Here is a 19,637-nt window from a genome sequence, read left to right as displayed (position 1 = left end):
ACAAGGTAATGTTTACATGAGAGGGGGTATCTATCTGTTGGTGAGAGGAGAGAAGTGCTGCCGCGTTCAGGCAAGGGTTGCTACTTCTCACTGCCGCGGTTTGACGACAACTGCGGAAAAAGAAAAGCAAGGTCGTCAGGACTTTGCAACGCGAAAAACTTTGTTCGTGACCTCTCACTCTTGTTGTCTTTTTGCCATTGCGCAAAGTTGCGCTCCTGTGAGAGACATTTCGAGTGACAATGAAGTCAGTCTGGCACGAAACTAACAGAGAAACGCTTGAGGGAGAACCTACCTTTTTCTTGTATTCGTTGGACAACGTTTCGAGGATACTTTTGAGCTGCTCGCGAAGTGTCCAGGTCAGCAAGGGTTTCAAGAGTCCAAAATTCAAACCGGAAAACTCTAACTTGTTCAGTCTGAGCCTCGAGTTGCGGGAGGACATCTTGGACGGTACGTTCGACCAGGACACCTCCAACGAGCCTGAAACATTTACGATCCGGTTCCTTCTCGTACGCGTCTTTGAGTGTCGTTCCAACGAGTCTGTTCGAGAAAGGCAGAGGATCAGATCCGCAGGAAGAGAAACAGGAGCAGGCTAGAAACCAAAGACTGTACGAATGCTCCTCGAGTTCACGCTCGAGTTCCGTGATTTTCTGACGACAAAGCTCCAAGTCAGACATACGTCCAGAGTCTGAATGTTCGCATCAAGGGAAGGATGAAGGCTCACTTGAACGAGCGATTGCAACTCGGTTTGGGTCCTCCGGAACTGCGCCCCCAATTCTATCGGGATCGGTGAGACTTCAATAAGCGAGTTCGCTTATATCCGAAATACCAGGTCGTACCTTGTTCAGAGGGTTGTTGCTGTGACGATGACATGGTGCGCCGAGAGTCGACAGGTTGAAAGATGAAACGCCGTTCTCCTTTCTCCTCGACCCTCTCAAGACCACCGAAACTTCAAGATGGAACCCTCGACGAGTGCTGCTGCCAATCCTTCGGGCAAACTCGAAGCGAAACACGTCTTGTACTGCCAAGGTACACCTTCTCTCTCTCTCTCTGGCCTACTCTCCATCAGAGCTGATACGTGCCCTTGATGACGTACAGTCTGCTCGTTCCCTCCCGAGTACTGTGAATTTTCAAGCAAATCATCCAAGCGAGTCTCGACTCTTGACTATCCTTCTTGATTCGAAGACTAATCCTCGTCGCTCGGTGCCGACAGGTGCAAGCAATGGCTACAAGAGGCTCATCCGGATCTCTACTCGAGATACTACTCGGATTGTGAGTTTGTTGTCCCTCGAACAAGTAGTGTTCTATCTTCGAAAGAGAATCCTCGAATTCCTGACAAGCGGCGATCACAGCGGCACTCGAGGACAAGTTGGCCAACTTGACCGTCGAACAGAAACAACAACTCGAGAAGGACCTCGCCAAGAAGGAGAAGAAGGAGGAGATCAAAGCTGAGAAAGAGAAAGCCAAGATTGCCGTAAAGCTCGTCTCTCTCTTTCGATCCCGTTGTTTGTGCTGAATCATGGTTCTGTAACAGTCGAGTAAAGTGACGATCAAACGTATGGAACGCAACAAGAAGAAACACGTCACTTCGGTACACGGATTGCACTACTTTGGCGTCGACCTCAAGAAGGCTTCAAAACTGTTTGCGAACAAGTTTGGAGCGGGTGCAACTGTGAGCAAGACGGCGAACGGGGACGAGGAGATCTTGATCCAGGGTGACGTCTCGTACGATGTCGAGGAGATGATCCTCGATCGAGACAACAAGAAATTGGTCGATGTGTTTTTGGGCAAGATCGAAGGCGACCAGATCGAGTTGACCGAGGAGAAACCGAAAAAGAAGGGTGGTCAATAGTCCCGGAGCATCTTGGCAACACGATCCCATTTATGATCGCAATGTGGAACCCATGTATTCGAGAGCAAGAGAGATGTGATGACAACAACAAGAGACTGGTTAAACACTCAGAACGACTCGACTTCAACCTCGACTCCGCAGGTTGCACACTTCTGTACCCCTGAACCTTCCACGTCCTCGAAAACATGCACGTGTTTGTCGTCCTCGCGCTTGTGCCACACGTTCGTCTTCGTCTTCTTGCGCAGCTCTTTCAACTTGTTCTCAAACTTCTTGTTCTTCTTGACCCGTTTCTCGGCCTCGCGCTTCTCAAACTCGGCATCGAGGTTCTCGGGTGATCCCCACTTCTTGTCCGAGAACGCGTACGCTTCGACTTGGCAGCGCAGGAACAGCATCATATTCGAATATGTCGGTCGATGCGGGTTTGGTCGCAACAAGTGAGGCATCAGTTCGGTATCCTTCAACTCGGCTGTTCCTCCCAGATGCAGCCAGATTATCAGGAACGGATAGTACTAGTATGAGCAGTGGAGGGAACGACTTACGTTCGGTCAAGAGGTAATCTTCCTTGCATTCGGTTTTCGTCAACAAGCTGTATTCGTCCGGTCGATCCTTCTTGCACTGCGTGCATACCATGACTCCAAACACGTTGCGAAGCTGTTCGTCAAGATCTCGAGTCTGACAGTGTTTGCACTGCGGGTTCTCCTTTGGGTCGATCGACATGGCTACCGGAGAAGAAATCATATCGGTTCGAGGTTCACAACGGTCCCCGTCAAGGAAGAAAAAGAATACATACCTGAACCGCGCAGCTGGTTCTGCACTCTCGCGTTGTCCAGTCGTTTCTGTTTCAATTGCAGTTGCAATTCGAGCTCGCGTTTCCGTTTCGGATCGTCTTCCTCGCCCTGCAACAAGAACCCTCCCCTCGAGTTCTTCAGTGTCGACAAATCGTACTCGACGTAGCTCCCGATCATGTTTTTGAGCGGTGCAGCGGGCGCGTCCTTCTGTTTGCCTTGGAAATGTTCGCTCGTCGCGATCGCTTCCTGCAATGCTCTCGAAGACGAAGTTGATGGGGTTGCGAGTCGGGGGACATGTCGAGTTGTAGGCGCGGTAGGGGAAGTGTTTGAAGCGGGCAAGACTTGGAGGGGTCGTTTGTTGTGCTCGTTCGTGTACTGTCGAGACTGAGCTTGTTGTGAGCGCTCTCGAGCTTGGAACGCTGCCTTTGCTACGTCACTCGAACCGTAGGCGAGTTAGCAGGTGAGAGCGGTGAACGCACGAGTGAATGAGGTCATTCGGCAGTTTACCTTTGAGTCGGTTCTCTTGCAACTGCTGCAGCTGCGTCGGTGTCAGCGATGAGGAACCTCCTTGTCCCGATGTTGACATAATGCTGGCGACTGGCGAGGATTGGGGAACAGAGTTGAAAAGCGGGTTGCGAGAGCCGAGAGGGGCTACGATGAATGCGGTGCTCGTAGACGTGATTCGCTGTCTTTGAGCAGGCTCGACTAGACGCGAGGCCTCCGCAGAGCAGAGTATCGTCGCGACTGAGGTCCTCGAGAAGGACACTCGCAGCTGACAAAAGCGCGTGCGGCTCATTCGCGTTCTCTTCTCACTCGCCACTTTGATGCCTTTATCCAGGAAATCTCTCTCGCTGCATGGCGGCCTACAATGAGCGAGTGGGTGACTGCCTTGCAATGAGTTGTAATCTACGACTTTCTATCTATCTTCTTCTTCGCTAGCGTCTCGAGTTCGCTGTTCAGGAATTCCTCCAAATGCCGGAGACTCGGTATCGCGATCGGCTGTGGTTTTCCCGGGGTCCTCAGGGTCAGCATGGCGGCAGGCTTCACGGCAGGAGCCGCAGCAACAGCTGTGGTGGTCGTGGTTGTGCTGGTCGGAATCGGGAGAGAGAACAATATGTGGAACGTATGTCTGAAGAACATCGCCAGCTGGTTAGTCTCTGAAAGAGAACGCAAAACAATCTGGTAAGAATCATTTCGCACCGAGAGTCGAGTCTGATCAATGCTCTTCCGCCGAGCTCGACTTCTCCTCGCAAGATCCTGCCGACGTCTGCTTTCAGGTGCTCGAGACTGTTGCCCTCTCGCTCCTCGAGCGAGATCTTTTGTTTCCCGCTCCACAACTCGGTATCGATTTCGCGCTCTTCGTTGGCCCATTTCGTCGAGATTCGCTGCAGCATGTGCTTGAGCGCATCGACGCGAGTTGCGTACTGCAGCCCGGTCGTTATCGTCGACAAGAGCGGCCTCGTCTTGGACGAGTTGGCACGTCGAGCAGAGTATTCTTGAAGAAACAGGAGGCGCAGGAGCGGCAGCACGAGCGCAATCGGAGTCTCGCACTCGCCCGTCGGAGTCGATTCGAGTGGACTATTTGGCGGGATCTGTATCGCGCCGAGACAGTTCAGCTTCACCTGAAAACTTCGGGGTCCTTTCATCAGGGAGCATCGAGATTACCATGGAAATCGTTAGGTTATATCCTCCAACCGCATCGATCGTAATTGATTCATTCTTGGCGAGACTCGCTCCTCCGAGTCTGTACTGCGCATTGAGCGTTGGATCCGACTTGGTTTCCTTGACCAGCTGGCGGGTCACACGGGGAGTCAGTCACAACGTCAATCGAGAACAGCTGGAAACTCACTCTCGCAAACACTTCTTCCGCGAACGCCGATCTATTCCGCTTTCTCAAGATCTCCTTGACTCCATCCTCTGGTTCGTGGGTGTCTCGATCAACGTCTCTCCATATCCTCCTCTCGGATATTCCGGTCGACACGTTGCTCAACTCGAGCGACAATTGCCTTCCACCCTGACGCTCGACGTCGACTTCGACGAGTTCGCCGACTCTCGCGATCGACGCGTTGCGGAACGCTCGGTCCGCCTCCTGGAACCCATAGAACACGCCAACCTGTCTCGCCGACCTCATCTCGCCTTTGCCCGTCAGAGTCGCACCACTCGACGCTGCTCCGAGTGGAACGAGTGTCGTGCCGGGACTGTTCGAGTGCAAACTCAGGATCGTCGGCCATGGATCGGGACTCTGGGTAGGTTTGCGTTTCGATGATGGAGTCGAAGTCGGTACGGTAGCTGGTGTTGCGTCTCCTGCTTCGAGAGGGATCAAGTCTTCCGACGCCGAGAAGAACGATTTCGCGTTGCGTTTGAGCGCTGCGAGCGATTCGGCCAGCGCGAGATTCGAGAGCGAGGAGCTGGACGCCGTGTCAGCGGATGGTAGAGGCGGAGTCGATGTGCGCACGAGACCGAGGGTCGAGTGAGCGAGTGGAATCGTGTTTGGGTCGACGTTTGGAGGGTCGGTGGCCGGGGACAAGACGTTCAGGAGGTCGAGCGCGGTTGACAGTTCTCCTCTCGCAATTCTGTTTCACGAAGAGACGTATCAATTGTTTTGTCTGAACTCTCGATACACAGCGAATGGGTCCTGAGGCTCACGCAAGGTTGTTAACGAGAGATTCGGCAAAGTGCCTCATTTGTTCGGGTGTGGGATTCTCTCGCGCATCGAGCTCTTCCGCGTCTGGTTCGCTTGACGAAGGTTCAGGTTCAGGGTTCCTGATTGATTGTTCTGTCACGAGCGAGTAGTCGCCGCGTTCTGCCCACACGCGCATGAGTCTCTCTTGAAGTGACTTTTTCGGGTCATGGCTGCAAGCGCGGGGTCGAGTCGCAATCAGCGCGCGCTCTGGCTGACCAGGGGAGAGGCAGGAGCGCGTCCGCACCGCGTGTACACTTGCTGACCGGACTCGAGATTCACGTCGGCGAGTCGAGCAGGTCGCGCAAACAGATCCGCGTCTTGGCCATCGTCAACCACGAGCGGTAGCGGTTCGAGCGATAGGTGCTGTGGGGCGTGCCCGTTCTCCTTGTCGGACATTTCGAGCTCAAGAGGCGAGAGCGCGAAGAAAATGAGCCGGTGACGTGGGATCTCCCGGGTCCAGGCACGACAGCCAACCGGATCCCGAAATCCAAGAAACGTTCGTCTCTCTCGGCAATCCCACTCGCGACACGCCAGCAGCAAAGTATGCCCACCTCGCGCAACAGCGAGCCTCTGCTCGTGCAAATCCCGCCCTCGACCTCTCCGTTGCTCGTACCTGCCGATAGTCGCCCCCATTCTCACGCGCACGCTCACTCGCACCGGTACTCGAACTCGCAAGACTCGTTCACGCTCAATCAGCGCAACCCTGACATTCCCGACGACCTCGAGTTCGTTGCGCCGGGACAGTGGGACGAGGCGATAGGCCAGTTCCGGGAGGACGACGACGACGAGGACAACCTCGACCGCCTCGACGACGACGACGACGACGACCACCTCCTCGATGAAGACGACGACATCGAGGACTGGACCCTGGAGGAAGGTCACATCGAGGGCGTCCCGTGCGCCAACTTGCGGATGAACGCCAAGTCAGTCAACCAACCTGTCCTCCCAGCGCGAGAGCTGTGATGTCTGATGCCCGTGCGTGCTCACACCAGGCTGTACCAGTCGACCGAGTTTCTCCAACAACTCTTCAACGTGCTCCGACACGACCTCGCCATCCCGGGATGGGCCCACTTGCCTATCGACACCCCGCCGACCTTGATCCAGGTTCACAAAGTGTCGGGCTCGCTCACCAACGCAGTCTTCTTCGTTTCCATCCCAGAGACTCCTATAGAGCTCGACCACATCGAGCCTCTCGACTTTGACCAAGACGTCGGGACCCCGGTCCTCTCGACCTCCCAGGCCAGATCTCCCACCGACGACAGCCCGCCCTTCTCGCCGTTGTCCCCGGCTACCGTCTTTCAAGAGCTCGAGAAGAGTCGGCACGCCGCATCGACTCCTACTCCTGCCGACGTCCACCCCGACTCGCTTGAGAACCCTGCGACTCCATCCGCCTCGATCGCAGCTCTGCCCGCACTCGACGACCCGCGTCGCGACCGCGATGCATCTAGTTCGACAACACGACCCGCGACTGAACAGATACTGTTCAGCGCACCGACGCTCCTCCTGCGCATCTACGGACCGTCGTCGGGTTCGCTCATCTCGCGTCGAAACGAGTTGCACATCCTGCACACGCTGTCTTCCCAGTATGGTATCGGCCCGCGCGTGCTCGGCACGTTCGCAAACGGTCGTGTCGAGGAGTACTTCCACTCGCGCGCGCTCGTCAAGGAAGAGATGCGGGACCCGAGGATCTCGAGGTGGATCGGCCGCAGGATGCGAGAGTTGCACAGTGTCGATCTCGATCAGATGATCCGACCTCCGACCGCGGAAGAACTTGCTCGAGCAGACAACAACCAGAACGGCACCGCAAAGCCGACGGGCGACTCCGCTTCCCATCAGTCGGAGGAAGGCGAAGGGGTCGAGCGCCCTTCGATCGATCGCAACCTCTCGAGCGGGGCTTCAGTCCATTCAATCTCGTCCAATTCGAGCATGTTCTCGTTTGGCGCGTCCTCGTCTTCGAGCTCGTACTCGTACTCGTCGAACGCTTCGTCGATCGCGTCCAACTCGACCATCGGCTCGCCTTCGTCCCTGCACGGTATGCCTCGCAGTGTCGTCTCGTCGCCTTCTCTCCTTCCTCAGCGCCCAGCACTCGAGTCGAGAGCTTCTTCCAAGAAGCGCACGCGACGCAAGATGGGAGCGTCGTCTCGTCGCCACCAGGAGCAACCTCGACCGAAACTGTGCGTGTGGGAGAACATCACACGATGGACGCGAGAGGCGAAACTCGTGCTCAGCGAGCTCGACCAGTTGGCGAGCGTGCCTGGGTTCAGTCGATTGCTCGATCGACCCGTGCGAAGTCTCGCGCCCTCGAGAACAACTTCGTCCGATACGGTCGAACCTGCCGCTTCTTCAAACACGAACTCGTCGTCGACGCCTAATGGGGATCATATTCCGCCTCTCGCTTCACCGAGTCGAACCCTCGACTTGCGTGCGGCGCTCAACCTGCCCTTGTTCGAACAGCAATTGAGGTTGTACCGTGCGTTCGTACACAAATCTGAACGCAGCGCGGGCAGGTCGAAACGAGTGTTTGCGCACAACGACACTCAGTACGGCAACTTGTTGTTGCTCACGCCCGACAAGGGCGGGCTCGAAGAACAAGAGTTGGAACAGAGGGTCAAACGGGAAGGAGGGAACCACAAACGGATCATCGTGGTCGATTTCGAGTACGCAGGTGCTAATCCGAGAGCATTCGATATTGGTCAGTTCCAGCACTCGAATGCCCTGTCTCTTGGGCAACAAGGTACTGACAGGTTGTTTGTTGCCTGATGTCGTTGGCAGCGAATCACTTTTGCGAGTGGCAAGCCGACTATCACCATGAATCGCTCTCGCATTCACTCTCGGCGCACCAACCGTACCCGACTCGAGCGGAGAAAACTCGATTCCTGCGAGCGTATGTCGGCTGTGACGGAGGGTTCGACCATCCTGACATCGAAGCTGAAGACAAACCGGTTCGGGAAGACCCTCGGGTCGAACGCCTGCTCGAGGAAGTCAAAGTGTGGGAACCTTCGAGTCACGCCATGTGGGCTGTGTGGGGGATCGTACAGGCGAAAGAAGACTTGTTGGCGAGGATTGAAGGGTGGAAAGAGAAAGCTCTCAGTCGATCGTCGAGAGCGACGAGTCAGAGTCCCGAACCCCAACCGAGTCGAGTCGATGCGAAAGACCTCGTGCACGAATTGGAGGATCTCAAGCTACAACAAGCGAAAGCGAAACCCGAATCCGGACCTGAGCCTGGGGATACCGACGACGCCGACGATGAGGAGGATGACGACGAATGGGAAAAAGTCGAGGGAGAAGTGTTTGACTATCTCAGTTACGCGGCCGAGCGCATGGACATGTTCAGGCGCGAGTTGACCTCGTTGGGGGTGATCTGACGAGGTTCGTTAAAGCCCAAAAGCCCAAAAGCCCTATCTGCCTGAACTCTAGATTTCGAATCCTGTACACAAGTGAATTACTATACACAATGCAATGTTCACGATACCTCTTTCTGCGACAGTGACAGCGAGACCTCGGCGAGCACGAGCCGTGCTTGATGTTACATTTCGAACGACCCGTCGACGCCTGAGCCGTATATACGCGGCATTGCACAGCACCCTGAGTGACAACTTCGCTTCGAATGCTCGCGAAAGGATCAGCCAGACACTGCCGCCGCGCAGAGACGAACTGCAGGTTGTCGGGCAGACACGCTTTGCCACTACGTTCGCATGACGAAGGACGAGCACGATACGCTACAAGGTCCGATACGCATCCTATGTAGACCAAGTTCTTCTCCAGAACATGCGTCCCTCAAGAAAGAAGAGTCCACATGGCAAATCGCGTGGTATGACTAGTCAACCTCTGCTTCGTACATCATCCGCTTGAAGCCCGATCTGATCCGAGGTTCGGCGGTGCTCACGCGGAACAAAGGAAAGGGGAACGAAGGCACAACGAACCAAACCTAAGCGAGATCTCTAATAGGTGCGCAAGCACCTAGTGAGAGAATGGGGACCAAACTGACAGTATTTACTACGCTTGACGCGACAGGGTACGAGGGGATAGACGAGACGAGTGGAACGGCACTGGTCGACGCAAGAGGGAGCAAAGATATCGGCGAAACGAGTGTTAATCGAGAAGGCCCGACGGCTTTCCACTCGTTTCGCCCGTGCCCTCGTTCCCTCTTGCGTCGACCTGCGCCGAGTCACTCGTTCAGCCCATCTCTTCGCTCCCTCTCGCGTCCGCGAGCGCCATCCAGTGCGCCTAAGATCTCGCTAGTGATTGTTTCGTTGTGTCTACGTTTCCCTTTGCTTTGTTCCTCGTGTACGCTGCCGAACCTCGGAACGAGCTTCCAGCGCGGGACGTGCGAAGCAGAGGTCGAGTCGTACCCCGTGATTGGCCATGTGGAATCTTCTTTCTTGCGGGTTTTGCGTGAGAAAGAGAGAGAGAGAAGGGATCTACCGTGACGGACCTTCTACCTGCAAAGGCGCGAGCGACAAAGAACAATAGAAACAGCGGACAAACAGAGGATGCGTTTCGGGAAGGGGGTCGGTGCGTAATGCAAAAGCGGATTGTGAGCGACGATCGCGTCTTTCTTGGCGGACGCATATTTGAAGGCTAAGCTGCGTGTCGAACTTGGGTATCGTGCTCGTTTCTCGATTGGGGACACAGTGGCGAAGCGTGTCTCCCTGACACAGAATTCCTCGAAGTCGAAGTCTGCGCAGCTCCGCTCTTTTTCTCCTTGTCGTAGCATACGGAAAGCGATTGACTTCAGGAAGCAGCTGTTATCGTCATCGAAACCGTTCCCTTGCGAGCGGGTCGTACTGAGCCGAGTCGATCGCGACCAATCACAAGCGCAAGAAAGAACAGCACATAGTAACGCAGCTGAGGGCGCAGGAGTACGGATAGTCTCCAGGACGTGTGTGTACGTAGTCAGATCGGGTCAACGCGAGAGCAGTCTGAACGAGTGTCGCGGCGGGAAGCCAATTGCATTCGTCGCGAACTCCACCCTCAAAGCGATCCCTCTCTGATCTACCTCTTCCCCCAAAAGCTGCAAGCATGTCGGCAACCGTCTCCCGAGTGGGCATCACCTCTGTTCGAAGCCTCAACGCCCTGCGACCGGTGGCGCTCGCGGGAGTGCGATCTTCGGCCGCTGCTCGACCATTCTCCACCACGCCGCTCCGCCTCCTCGCCACCCCGCAGACCGGACCCGTCCACGTGGGTCGGGATCCTCATGCCGCCGAGCACGCGAGGAAGGCAGCCGTGCAGCAGCAGGTGTACACTCCCGATTACTCGAAAGGCCCGTCGGCTCTCGACAAGGCATCGTCCCTGTTCTTCTTCACCGAGATCGTGCGAGGTGAGCAACGCCCCGACTGCCCTTTTTGTCTGGTTTGTTCCCGCTGACATGCTCCTGCGACGCGCTAGGTATGGCTGTCGTGTTGGAGCAGGTGCGCTGCTGATCTCTCGATCCTCGAATCGCAATCATCCGAAATCGAGACTGACCCTTTCCTAACCTCCGATCGTGATTCCTGTGACGGTTCCTCAGTTCTTCCGGTGAGCTTTGAACGTCCGTTCGCGCGCGCGCGTCTGTACTCTTTGCTGATGAGCATTCGATTCTAGACCTCCCTACACAATCATGTACCCTTTCGGTGCGTTTCTCGATCCCGTTGCTCAATATGCGATCGCTCATGCTAACGCGTATTTCGCTCACACAGAGAAGGGACCCGTCTCACCGCGATTCCGAGGAGAGCACGCGCTCCGTCGTTACGCTTCTGGAGAGGAGCGCTGCATCGGTACGTCAAAATCTTGAATTTCGGCTCGATTGCTCGTGCTGACTCAGTCTTGCTCGAACGCAGCTTGCAAACTGTGTGAAGCGATCTGCCCGGCACAGGCGATTACGATCGAGTCCGAGGCGCGAGAGGACGGTGCGAGGAGGACTACGCGATACGATATCGACATGACCAAGTGCATCTACTGCGGCGTGCGTCTCACTTGCATTGTCTCGCGGCTCATCCCGAACTCAGCGAACTGACTATCTCGTGGACTTGCGGCAATCACTTTACAGTTCTGCCAAGAAGCATGCCCTGTTGATGCTATCGTCGAGTGTAAGGCGACCATTTCCACCCATGTTTCCCGTCTTTGTCCGGCTTGACTCATGCGATTCTGTCCTCGTAGCTGCCAACACCGAGTACACCACCGAGACCCGAGAAGAGCTCCTCTACAACAAGGAGAAGCTTCTTGGTACGTCCCTTTTCGATCTGTCGTCTCACTCGTGTCGCTTACTCTTCTCTGCTCTGACAGCCAACGGTGACCGCATGGAAGCCGAGATCGCCGCTGCTCTCCAAGCTGAACACCGTGAGCCTCCGCTGCGACCTTGTCTCATTCTCGCTTGTACCCCAGACTGATAGTCGCGTCCTCTCGCAGCTTACCGATGATTGTGTTGCCGACGACATGCGATTCATGGCGTCTGGGTGGATGAAGACGCAAGTTGGCGTTATGAGGCGATCGACTCGGGATCGCGGATTTTATAGTTCTTTCCTTTTCCTTTTTCCTTTTTCACTCTGCAAATTTCTTCGAAGTTCTTTCACATTCACGTGTGGCTGAGCCTGAGGCCTGAGGCCTGGTGGTCGAGAGCCTCGACAAGAGCGAGATAGCGGATTTAATTACAGCAATTTTTGACATTCAAGATTGACATTCGAGGTCGAGAAACCCAATTTGCGTGCGCGGTGCGGGTGCTCGCCGGGTTTCGAATCACCTGCAATCTCCTTCCCCACTTCTCCGCTTGTACTTTACAAATCCGCCAACAATCGTTTCGGCAAGAGGAGGGCAAGCGAGACCTTAGCCGCGTCAAGGCGAATCAGTCCAGACGACGCGGATCGTCATTGCGATGAAACAAAGAGATCAGTGCGGGCGCCCATTCCCAACCATCACGGTTAGTCCACAGTTCTGCTTGAACCCTTAAAGCAAGTGTACACCGAGTATTGATTGCGATGTACGAACGAGTGCAGTTTCGAGAGCAGCACCTGTATCAACGCAAGGTCAAGAGTTGGTTCGAGGACAATTACGGCGAATGGCTCGACAAGATCGAACTCGAACAGGGCAGGCTTGCACGTCAGTGCGAGCTGTCGTACTTTCCTGAGCGCAAGCTGCCATCAAACTTCATCGTTGCGTACCAGGTACGACGGCTCTCCCTCTCGCTCGTGATGTCACGACGTCTCTGCAACATCTCAAGACTATACTGACGACTGATATCGGGTCGACAGAAACGACTGTTTTGTCAGAACCTGGCGCTTACGATCAAAGACCGCTCGAAAGATCCATTTGCGAAGAAAACGGTCGAGACGTATTGGGAGCCTGAATGGAAAATCTTTACAGCCTTTCCACTCGAGAGCGTAAGATATAGCCGCTTTACTTGGAGACACAGCAAAAAAGAGCGCTGACAGGTCGAGAGGCATTACGCAGTGGGATATTTTGACCACAGAAGCCCGAGCCAAAAGACGCACGCCTCCAAGTTCCGACGACGACGATGTTGTCGTATGTGCAATCTGTACCAATTCAAAATATTTCCAAGGAAGCTGACGATTCATTCGACACCAGTTTGTGGATGACCTCGCCAAGCCAGTTGCAGGCCCAAGTCATACCAGATCTGGCCCGAGCCCGAGCGCGAGCACGCGCCCCAGTCTCGTTCACAGTTGCAATCGCAGTAATAGTGGCAGTCGACGCCGCAGTGCAAGTCGCGTTCGCAGTTCAGAACCATATCGCTTGCCGATCTCGCCTTCGAATCGATGTCTTGAACAGTCCGACGCGGAGACCGAAATGCTCATCCTATCTACCGACGAGGAAGAAGAACCCTTCCGATCGTGCAACAGACCGGGAGCTTTGCTCACGCCAGAGCCTTCATTTTCGACTCTGAATCCTCCCTCCCCGAACTCGAGGTCCGAACTCGAAGAATTGTCGCTCTCTGCCGAGTATCAGCCCGAGGAAGGAATATCTGTCGCACGGCAGGATCCTCGCCAAGACAGAGAAGGCGATTCCGGAGAGGAGGGCGATCAGGAAATAGGACGTCGACGGGAAGAGGCATCTTCAAAGCCTATGTCGGAGAAAAGGCGAGGCAAACAAGTCAGTCGTTCGACCAAGCATGTACTCGTTTCTGTGCTAACTCTGCAATTGTTGCGGCGTAGCGCGCCATGGCACTGATGGGACTCCTTACCCCTCAGTCGTCGATTAGACTCACTCCCGTGAAATCGGTCAAGCCCGAGCTCGGTCAGATTAGAATTGACAGTATCAAGCAAGTCGACGCGGACTTGCGGGGTAAAGCGATTCGTAGGAAAGGGAAGGGCAAGACGGGTCAGCGCCACAAGCGTTTCAATCGGACGCGAACGAGCTTTGACCCATCCAAGCAAACACCGCTGCGTTTGTCATTCCAGCTCCACGTGCCCTCACGAATTGTTTACTCACAGAGCGCATTCGGCAGATAGCGCCGAACCCTGACTCTGAACTCGTGCTTCGAGACCATTTCTCATCCATGGTCGCGACGGCGACTCGCAAGACTTGTTACCACCTCGAAAACTTTCGTGTCACGTCAAGTACAGGCGTTCTCGAACTGCTCGACCTCTTTACGCTGCGGTCTGGATACGAGATCTGCGGCGAGGCGACTCTCGCGCTCAAAGAAGGCGACGATGGCGCTGCGAGTGACGCAGGATCGTTGGAGAACTCGAATGATCACAGCGACATACCATTTCGCAAAGTCTGTCTGTACTCGCAAGATCGACCCAAGCTATGCTTTACGCTGCAAGATGGGTTCGTGATCGAGACCCGGATATCTCGTTTTATCCTGCGATCCCCTGAAGCTTCGTACAAGCCTGCGACCCGATCTGCCGCTCGATTGCTCAACGTGTGGGCCTTCGCGCGCAACGCACGCATTCGCGGTAACTATTCGGATGAACAAGACGAGGTGGACAAGGTCGCCAAACTCGTTCGTGACGGCTTGGAGACGCTAAAGAACTCGGGCGCCAGGCTTCCGGAGTGGCAGAGGAAAATTCCCTGTGATTGGAGATATCCACTGCACAGATTGACACTCAAGATCGAGCATGAACGAGTGCTCTTTGAGAACCTGCCCAACATCCCCTTGTGCGTACGTGCGTATCCTCATGTCTCGAGTGCCCAGCAGCTGGCTGAATGCTCCATCCCAGCAGTGTCGTTCCGGATGTATACAAACTCGTCTCTCCGCATATCTTGCCAAACTCGCTCAGGACTCACGGTCTTGCCGTCGAACACGATGCAGACGAACAATCCGAACGACATCGCGATTTCGAGATGTTGAACGGTCTCTTGCGCAAAGTCCAGGCATGGAAAGACTACCAAGACGACTTCGAAATCGCTGCGAGAGGATTCGAGCAGAGACTGTTCCATCCCGATTCCCCGACAGATCGGATTCCGGTCAAGCATTACGCTCGCATCAAGATTAACAGCTTCACATACCGAAAGGGCGACGTTGTGCTCGTACTTCCGGAAAATTCGAATGAGTCCATTGCACAACGGAGCGCCTTCGATGACTTCACGGACGACGACCCATCGGATGAGGAGGATGCGCAAAGCCGTAGCGCAAGAAATCGTCATCTCCCGCCAGATGCTCGTCGAAATCCAACAGAGATGCTCTGGTTCGCTCGAGTCGAATCCATCTTTCGAGAAAGGGCACGAAGTACCCAAGGGAGCAAGGGGCCCAGGAACGATACCGATGACAACTCCTGGCTCCATGTCACGTAGTGCGTGTGCTGTTGAGGCAATGTCGAGTCAATGGTCTTGTTCTGACGATCGTCTCTTGCTCGAGCAGCTTCACCATGGGATCGACGATCCCGTCGATCGGACCCTACTTTCCGCTGCGCCAGCTCTTCCTGCTTGACAAGTGCACAACAATCGCAGCGTCTTCGATCGTCTGCAAAGTCGAATACCGGCAGCTCGAGCCGGGCGAGGCAAAGCCGGCTACCGGTTTTTACGGATCGTGAGCTTTCCAGCTCGTGTCAACCTGCCGTGGGTTAGCCGCTGACAGTTGTTGTCCTGACGTGTATAGATCGCTCTACAGCGAGGAAGATGGATCAATTCAAGATATTACAACGCCTCACTTTGACTATTGTCGAAAGGCCAAGCTCGCGGATTGCGGATCTTGCGAGACAGACCTCATCTACACCGAAGCGACCAGTGAGGCTCCTTCGGCAGAAGAACCAGCTGATGCCAGAGGACAAGTCGGCTCAAAGCAGATATGGACGCCGATTCATCTGGAAGGAGACCATGCTGGAACGTTTCGGTATGCGGGCAAAATCTACCACCCGCGAGACTTTATCCTTCTCTCTCCCGAAACGTCCACACTCTCCACGGGCACCACTCCATCTGACTCGCGTTCAGCTGGTCGACGGGTTCCCCTGCGCCTCGCCCAGCTCGTATCGATCGAGCCTGAACAGCAAACCCCACAAGCTCAACGTTTAGCCGGCGTCCACGATTTGGGCAAACTCTCGCGCATAACTGTACGATGGGTCATACGACGAACCGAAACAGACAAGGCTTCGAGCGGTACCCAGTACGAGCGCGAAGTGTTTCTGACCGACACCATCATCGACGGAATTGACTGCAACCGACTTGAAGGTGCGTCGATTACGGTGAATCTTGTACGGACCAAGTCTTACCGGCACTCATCCTTTCGCTTATCAGGGCACTTCAACCTCAACCACCTCGTGACCGTGCGTAAGATCACCCGTATCGATTCAGACATCGAAGCGATCGCCAAGTACGAGCGAGACAACCCGCTCAATTTCTTCTATACGTCGAGAATCACACGAGCCGACCGAACACCCATCCGACTCTCGCCTATCGACGAAAGCCTGAGCGTCGCGGCGGCCGATCTTGTCGAGACAGTCGTTGGTCCGAGCGCACTCGAGTCCTGTACATTGTGCACCGCGAAAGAACATGCTGCGATCGAGAGCCGCCATCGAATTGAGACGGAACTGGGTAAAAAGACGAAACAGAGTCGCCCCGTGATAAAGTCGCTGTCACTCTACAGCGGTGGTGGAGGACTCGATCTCGGCCTTGGAATCGTGAGCTTTCCCTTTCGAGCTCCAAGTCTATCTCGTCTCGTTCTCATTTTGACATGCGCGTGCAGGGGTGTAAAGCTCTTGAAACAAAGCAAGCCGTCGAGATCAATGAGGAAGCCGCTTCCGTCTTCCGGTACGGTTCTATGCATCAACCCAGCTCAGCTCGGAGTTTAACTGACCTTCAGCTTTGCAGTGCGAATCAAGAGTCGGACAACGTTGCAGTCTCGGCTGTAAGTGACTATGTCGAGGATGTACTTTACGGCCGCCGACAGCGAGCATTTTTCGCTTTCATCTCTGCTGGGTACGCTCAGTCGCGATCAAATAGTTGACAGGGCCAGGGGACTGAACTCTCGATTTGCTGCCTAGCGCACCATGCCAAGGGTTTTCATTCGCAAATCTATACAAGCGCGCGGACGACCTTCGTTGCCTTGAGCCGTTTGTGTTTCTGACAGCCCTGGCGATGTTCAGACCCCTCTACGCGATTTTCGAGAACGTACAAGGTTTCTTGGGACATTCCCTGCCTAGCGAAGGTTCGGAGCGAGGATCGTTCTTCCAACTCTTCCTGACTGTCGCCATATCGCTCGGCTATCAAGTCCGGTGGAGTCTCGTCAACGCAGCTGGATATGGTGTCGCACAAGGGAGACGCCGACTGATTGTTCAGCTTGCCCTCAGCGGGGTTCCGCTGCCGAACTGTCCAGCTCCAACCCACGCCTACCATAATGCATCGCTCGCATTCAACCACACCTTGCGTGAGACAGGGTGGGTCAAAACGAAGCTCGACCGCACGTCCTCGTGCTTCGCACCGAACCCGCCTCCGACCATAGCAGAGTCTATCGACGACTTGCCTGCGTTCTCGATTAGGGATTTGAAGCAGGGGCCGGAAGGACCGGTTGCGCTGCGCCCTTTCGGTTTCGCGTGGAACAGTGAGCGAGGATCCCAGGCAAAGTACCGCTCAGAGCCTCGCACCTCGTTCCAGCTGCAATCGCGCGCGCATCCTCGGCTCGGCTCGTCGACCCAAGCCGTGGTCTGTCGTCAGGCAACTCATCATATCTGCGCATCTCCTCCTGAAATGTACTATGAGCGCCTTGTGAACCTCGGAGTAAAAGGCAAAGCTGGCAAAAAGGGAAACTATCTTGGTAACCTTCCTTCTCCTAGTCTTCCTTTGGTGACTTTCGACAACTGACTTGTGAACGTGCTCACCAGATCTTCAAGGTCTTCAAAGCGCTCCAACCGTTCCTGACTGGCTTATGCGCCCAGAAGCACGCACGAAACGGGACTTGTTTTGGAGTCGATTGTCTGCCGACAGCATCGTGTCGACTTTGCGCACACGTATGAGCATTGATGGAGCGTCTCACGGACCACGTATTCATTGGGACCAGGCACGATGGCTCAGCCTGAGAGAGCTCATGAGGATTCAGGGTCAATTCAGCTATCATACCTCGGCTTAATGGCTCGACTGATCATTGGCTATCGTGACAGGTCTTCCCGATGCGTTCGAAATGATCATCCCCGATGCTGATCCCGATGCAGCCCTGTATGTTTGTTCTCTGGCTCGACTCGTCCAACTGGCTGACATCGATATTTCTGCAGGACGGACATGATCCGCATCATTGGGTAAGTCTACGAACCCTGAAAAACTAGTCGCCTATATACTGATCTCGTGGATGTTTGCTCTCAGAAATGGAGTGCCAGTACCCATGGCAGAGTGAGTTTCCTCCCTCGACTCTGTTTTCGAGTAATGTTTGACGCTCACTCTCGCTTCACGACGGATTGAAAGAGCTTTCGGTCGCGAGCTCGCCGAGGTTGTCTACCCATTGATTGAGCAGCATCTCGACAGTCAGGTCTCGACTGGTCGTCAACCTAAGGGGAAGGACCTGTTTGAACAGATCTGGCAGGATCGATGTCGAGCTCCTGAATCGACGGTCGATGCGCAACGGAGCATAGCCCCCGTTCAATCTGGACTGACGGTGCCGCATCCACGACCGACGGTGGCTCCGTCCAGTCCTGTCAAGCCCCAGGCATCGGAAATCGAATTGCGGAAAGCACATAGGCCTCGGGTGGAGGATGACGAGGTCATCACAGTTCCAGGATCGACAAATCCGAAGAAACGCATCCGGATATAGATAGGGATCTGTGCAGGGATATTTAGTCGAAAGCTTATTGTTGTCGTATCTGTTGTATCCTGTGATCAGTGAGCAGTCTCTGGGCGATCCAGTCTTCGTTTGGCTGTATACAAACGGAGGTACCGAGAGAGCAGAAGCAAATCAACAGCGACTGAAACGCGAAGACGTCCTCTTTGACGTCGTTCACTCAACACAATGTCGGTTCTCGTATCACAGCGAATGTCCCTATGTGCTAGCTTAACCACATTGTATGATTGACAGGGCAAAAGGACGCGGCACGATCTCGCAAAGCAAACCGGAGGATTACTCGGGAGCCGAAGTCCGTCTGACCTCGCGTCTGAACCTCGACGCACATGACGAGCTGATCTTGTCCTTGCTGACATCTTGTGCAGAATCTGCACGTTCATTACTGCCTCTGCGTGAGTCGCTTTCATTGACTGGTCTGGTTTCATCATCATGTGCCCCTAACTGCTTCTTCCCACTTGGCCAACATTCTCCAGGGCGAGTTCATCCTCGTGGTTGATGCTCCTCTCGCGAGTCTTCCTCGAAGACCTGCCGACAAGTCGTTTGCGCTCGTGAATCAAGGCGCGGACAAACGCGTGTACAAACTGAACGTCTCGGAATCCAACTCTTCGCTCGTCAAGCCTCAAGCTGCGGGAACTGGCCAAACGAGCGGAGACATGTTGAGTGGAGGAGGAGTGGGGGCAGCTGGGAAAGAAGGAAACGGAGTACTCGCTCTCCGGGATGGCCAATTCGAATACCAACGTGAGTTGTCTCTTTTTGCTCTTCAATGCACTCACTTGTCCTGACAAGTACTTGCACCACAACAATACACAGGGAGGCTCTACTGCACTCGGTGTCAACTGCAGATAGGGTACGAGACTGTGCCGGGAGAGTCCAAGGGTGTAGCAACGTTTATCCTGCCAGGTCAGTCTTGAATCGTCACTCCCCACTCGCACTGCCTTCTCTTCAAGAATCAAGCTGACAAGGTGTCATACGCTCTTCAGGTGCATTGACGGACGTTCAGAATAAAGTACCGGAAGAGGCGTTCGGCGAAGGTAGCCTGTAATCAAATATTCTGTTCTCCCAACAGAGTCTGGCTTCAACGCGCAGCGTTTTTCCCGCAAGAAGCCAATGTTTACAGTA

At 54.8% G+C, this 19,637-nt stretch overlaps 7 protein-coding genes across 7 annotated transcripts; 4 read left to right on the top strand and 3 right to left on the bottom strand.

The window, feature by feature from the left end:
- Positions 1 to 87: 87 nt before the first annotated feature.
- On the bottom strand, positions 88 to 870 carry GIM4 (tubulin-binding prefolding complex subunit GIM4; the record flags this gene model as incomplete). Its single annotated transcript, XM_076679247.1, has 7 exons — positions 88 to 110; positions 179 to 215; positions 293 to 337; positions 405 to 537; positions 610 to 647; positions 722 to 774; positions 837 to 870. The coding sequence occupies 7 exons, from the start codon at positions 868 to 870 to the stop codon at positions 88 to 90; spliced, it is 363 nt and encodes a 120-aa protein (XP_076533556.1).
- An 83-nt stretch (positions 871 to 953) lies between these two features.
- TMA22 (Tma22p) lies at positions 954 to 1,849 on the top strand (the record flags this gene model as incomplete). Its single annotated transcript, XM_076679246.1, has 5 exons — positions 954 to 1,026; positions 1,096 to 1,144; positions 1,211 to 1,269; positions 1,350 to 1,471; positions 1,532 to 1,849. The coding sequence occupies 5 exons, from the start codon at positions 954 to 956 to the stop codon at positions 1,847 to 1,849; spliced, it is 621 nt and encodes a 206-aa protein (XP_076533555.1).
- Positions 1,850 to 1,956: 107 nt separating this feature from the next.
- On the bottom strand, positions 1,957 to 3,223 carry RAD14 (DNA repair protein RAD14; the record flags this gene model as incomplete). Its single annotated transcript, XM_076679245.1, has 4 exons — positions 1,957 to 2,315; positions 2,389 to 2,568; positions 2,640 to 3,065; positions 3,145 to 3,223. The coding sequence occupies 4 exons, from the start codon at positions 3,221 to 3,223 to the stop codon at positions 1,957 to 1,959; spliced, it is 1,044 nt and encodes a 347-aa protein (XP_076533554.1).
- A 320-nt stretch (positions 3,224 to 3,543) lies between these two features.
- JCM15063_000075 (uncharacterized protein) lies at positions 3,544 to 5,716 on the bottom strand (the record flags this gene model as incomplete). The annotated part of the gene is made up of 6 exons (XM_076679244.1): positions 3,544 to 3,766; positions 3,838 to 4,229; positions 4,303 to 4,428; positions 4,487 to 5,210; positions 5,284 to 5,490; positions 5,565 to 5,716. 6 exons carry the CDS (start codon positions 5,714 to 5,716, stop codon positions 3,544 to 3,546), a joined length of 1,824 nt encoding a protein of 607 aa, XP_076533553.1.
- Positions 5,717 to 5,863: 147 nt separating this feature from the next.
- On the top strand, positions 5,864 to 8,685 carry JCM15063_000074 (uncharacterized protein; the record flags this gene model as incomplete). The annotated part of the gene is made up of 3 exons (XM_076679243.1): positions 5,864 to 6,243; positions 6,313 to 8,012; positions 8,093 to 8,685. The coding sequence occupies 3 exons, from the start codon at positions 5,864 to 5,866 to the stop codon at positions 8,683 to 8,685; spliced, it is 2,673 nt and encodes an 890-aa protein (XP_076533552.1).
- Positions 8,686 to 10,342: 1,657 nt separating this feature from the next.
- On the top strand, positions 10,343 to 11,718 carry JCM15063_000073 (NuoI/complex I 23 kDa subunit family protein; the record flags this gene model as incomplete). Its single annotated transcript, XM_076679242.1, has 10 exons — positions 10,343 to 10,640; positions 10,709 to 10,731; positions 10,830 to 10,837; positions 10,904 to 10,932; positions 10,999 to 11,076; positions 11,140 to 11,264; positions 11,349 to 11,388; positions 11,459 to 11,524; positions 11,585 to 11,638; positions 11,708 to 11,718. 10 exons carry the CDS (start codon positions 10,343 to 10,345, stop codon positions 11,716 to 11,718), a joined length of 732 nt encoding a protein of 243 aa, XP_076533551.1.
- Positions 11,719 to 12,273: 555 nt separating this feature from the next.
- Positions 12,274 to 19,560, top strand: JCM15063_000072 (uncharacterized protein; the record flags this gene model as incomplete). The annotated part of the gene is made up of 21 exons (XM_076679241.1): positions 12,274 to 12,459; positions 12,547 to 12,675; positions 12,746 to 12,817; positions 13,082 to 13,402; positions 13,465 to 13,630; positions 13,711 to 14,413; positions 14,479 to 15,048; positions 15,117 to 15,284; positions 15,354 to 15,922; positions 15,989 to 16,371; positions 16,437 to 16,669; positions 16,735 to 17,504; positions 17,572 to 17,787; positions 17,848 to 17,902; positions 17,959 to 17,982; positions 18,047 to 18,073; positions 18,753 to 18,810; positions 18,884 to 18,910; positions 18,992 to 19,256; positions 19,329 to 19,418; positions 19,499 to 19,560. 21 exons carry the CDS (start codon positions 12,274 to 12,276, stop codon positions 19,558 to 19,560), a joined length of 5,094 nt encoding a protein of 1,697 aa, XP_076533550.1.
- Between the last annotated feature and the right edge of the window lie 77 nt (positions 19,561 to 19,637).

The sequence above is a fragment of the Sporobolomyces koalae genome (genome assembly GCF_050403365.1).
Source record: "Sporobolomyces koalae JCM15063 DNA, S_koalae_JCM15063T_v1_ctg21, whole genome shotgun sequence".
Lineage (NCBI taxonomy): Eukaryota > Fungi > Basidiomycota > Microbotryomycetes > Sporidiobolales > Sporidiobolaceae > Sporobolomyces > Sporobolomyces koalae.
The sequence above is the reverse complement of the archived record's forward strand: the minus strand, read 5'-3'. Positions and strand labels throughout refer to the sequence as shown.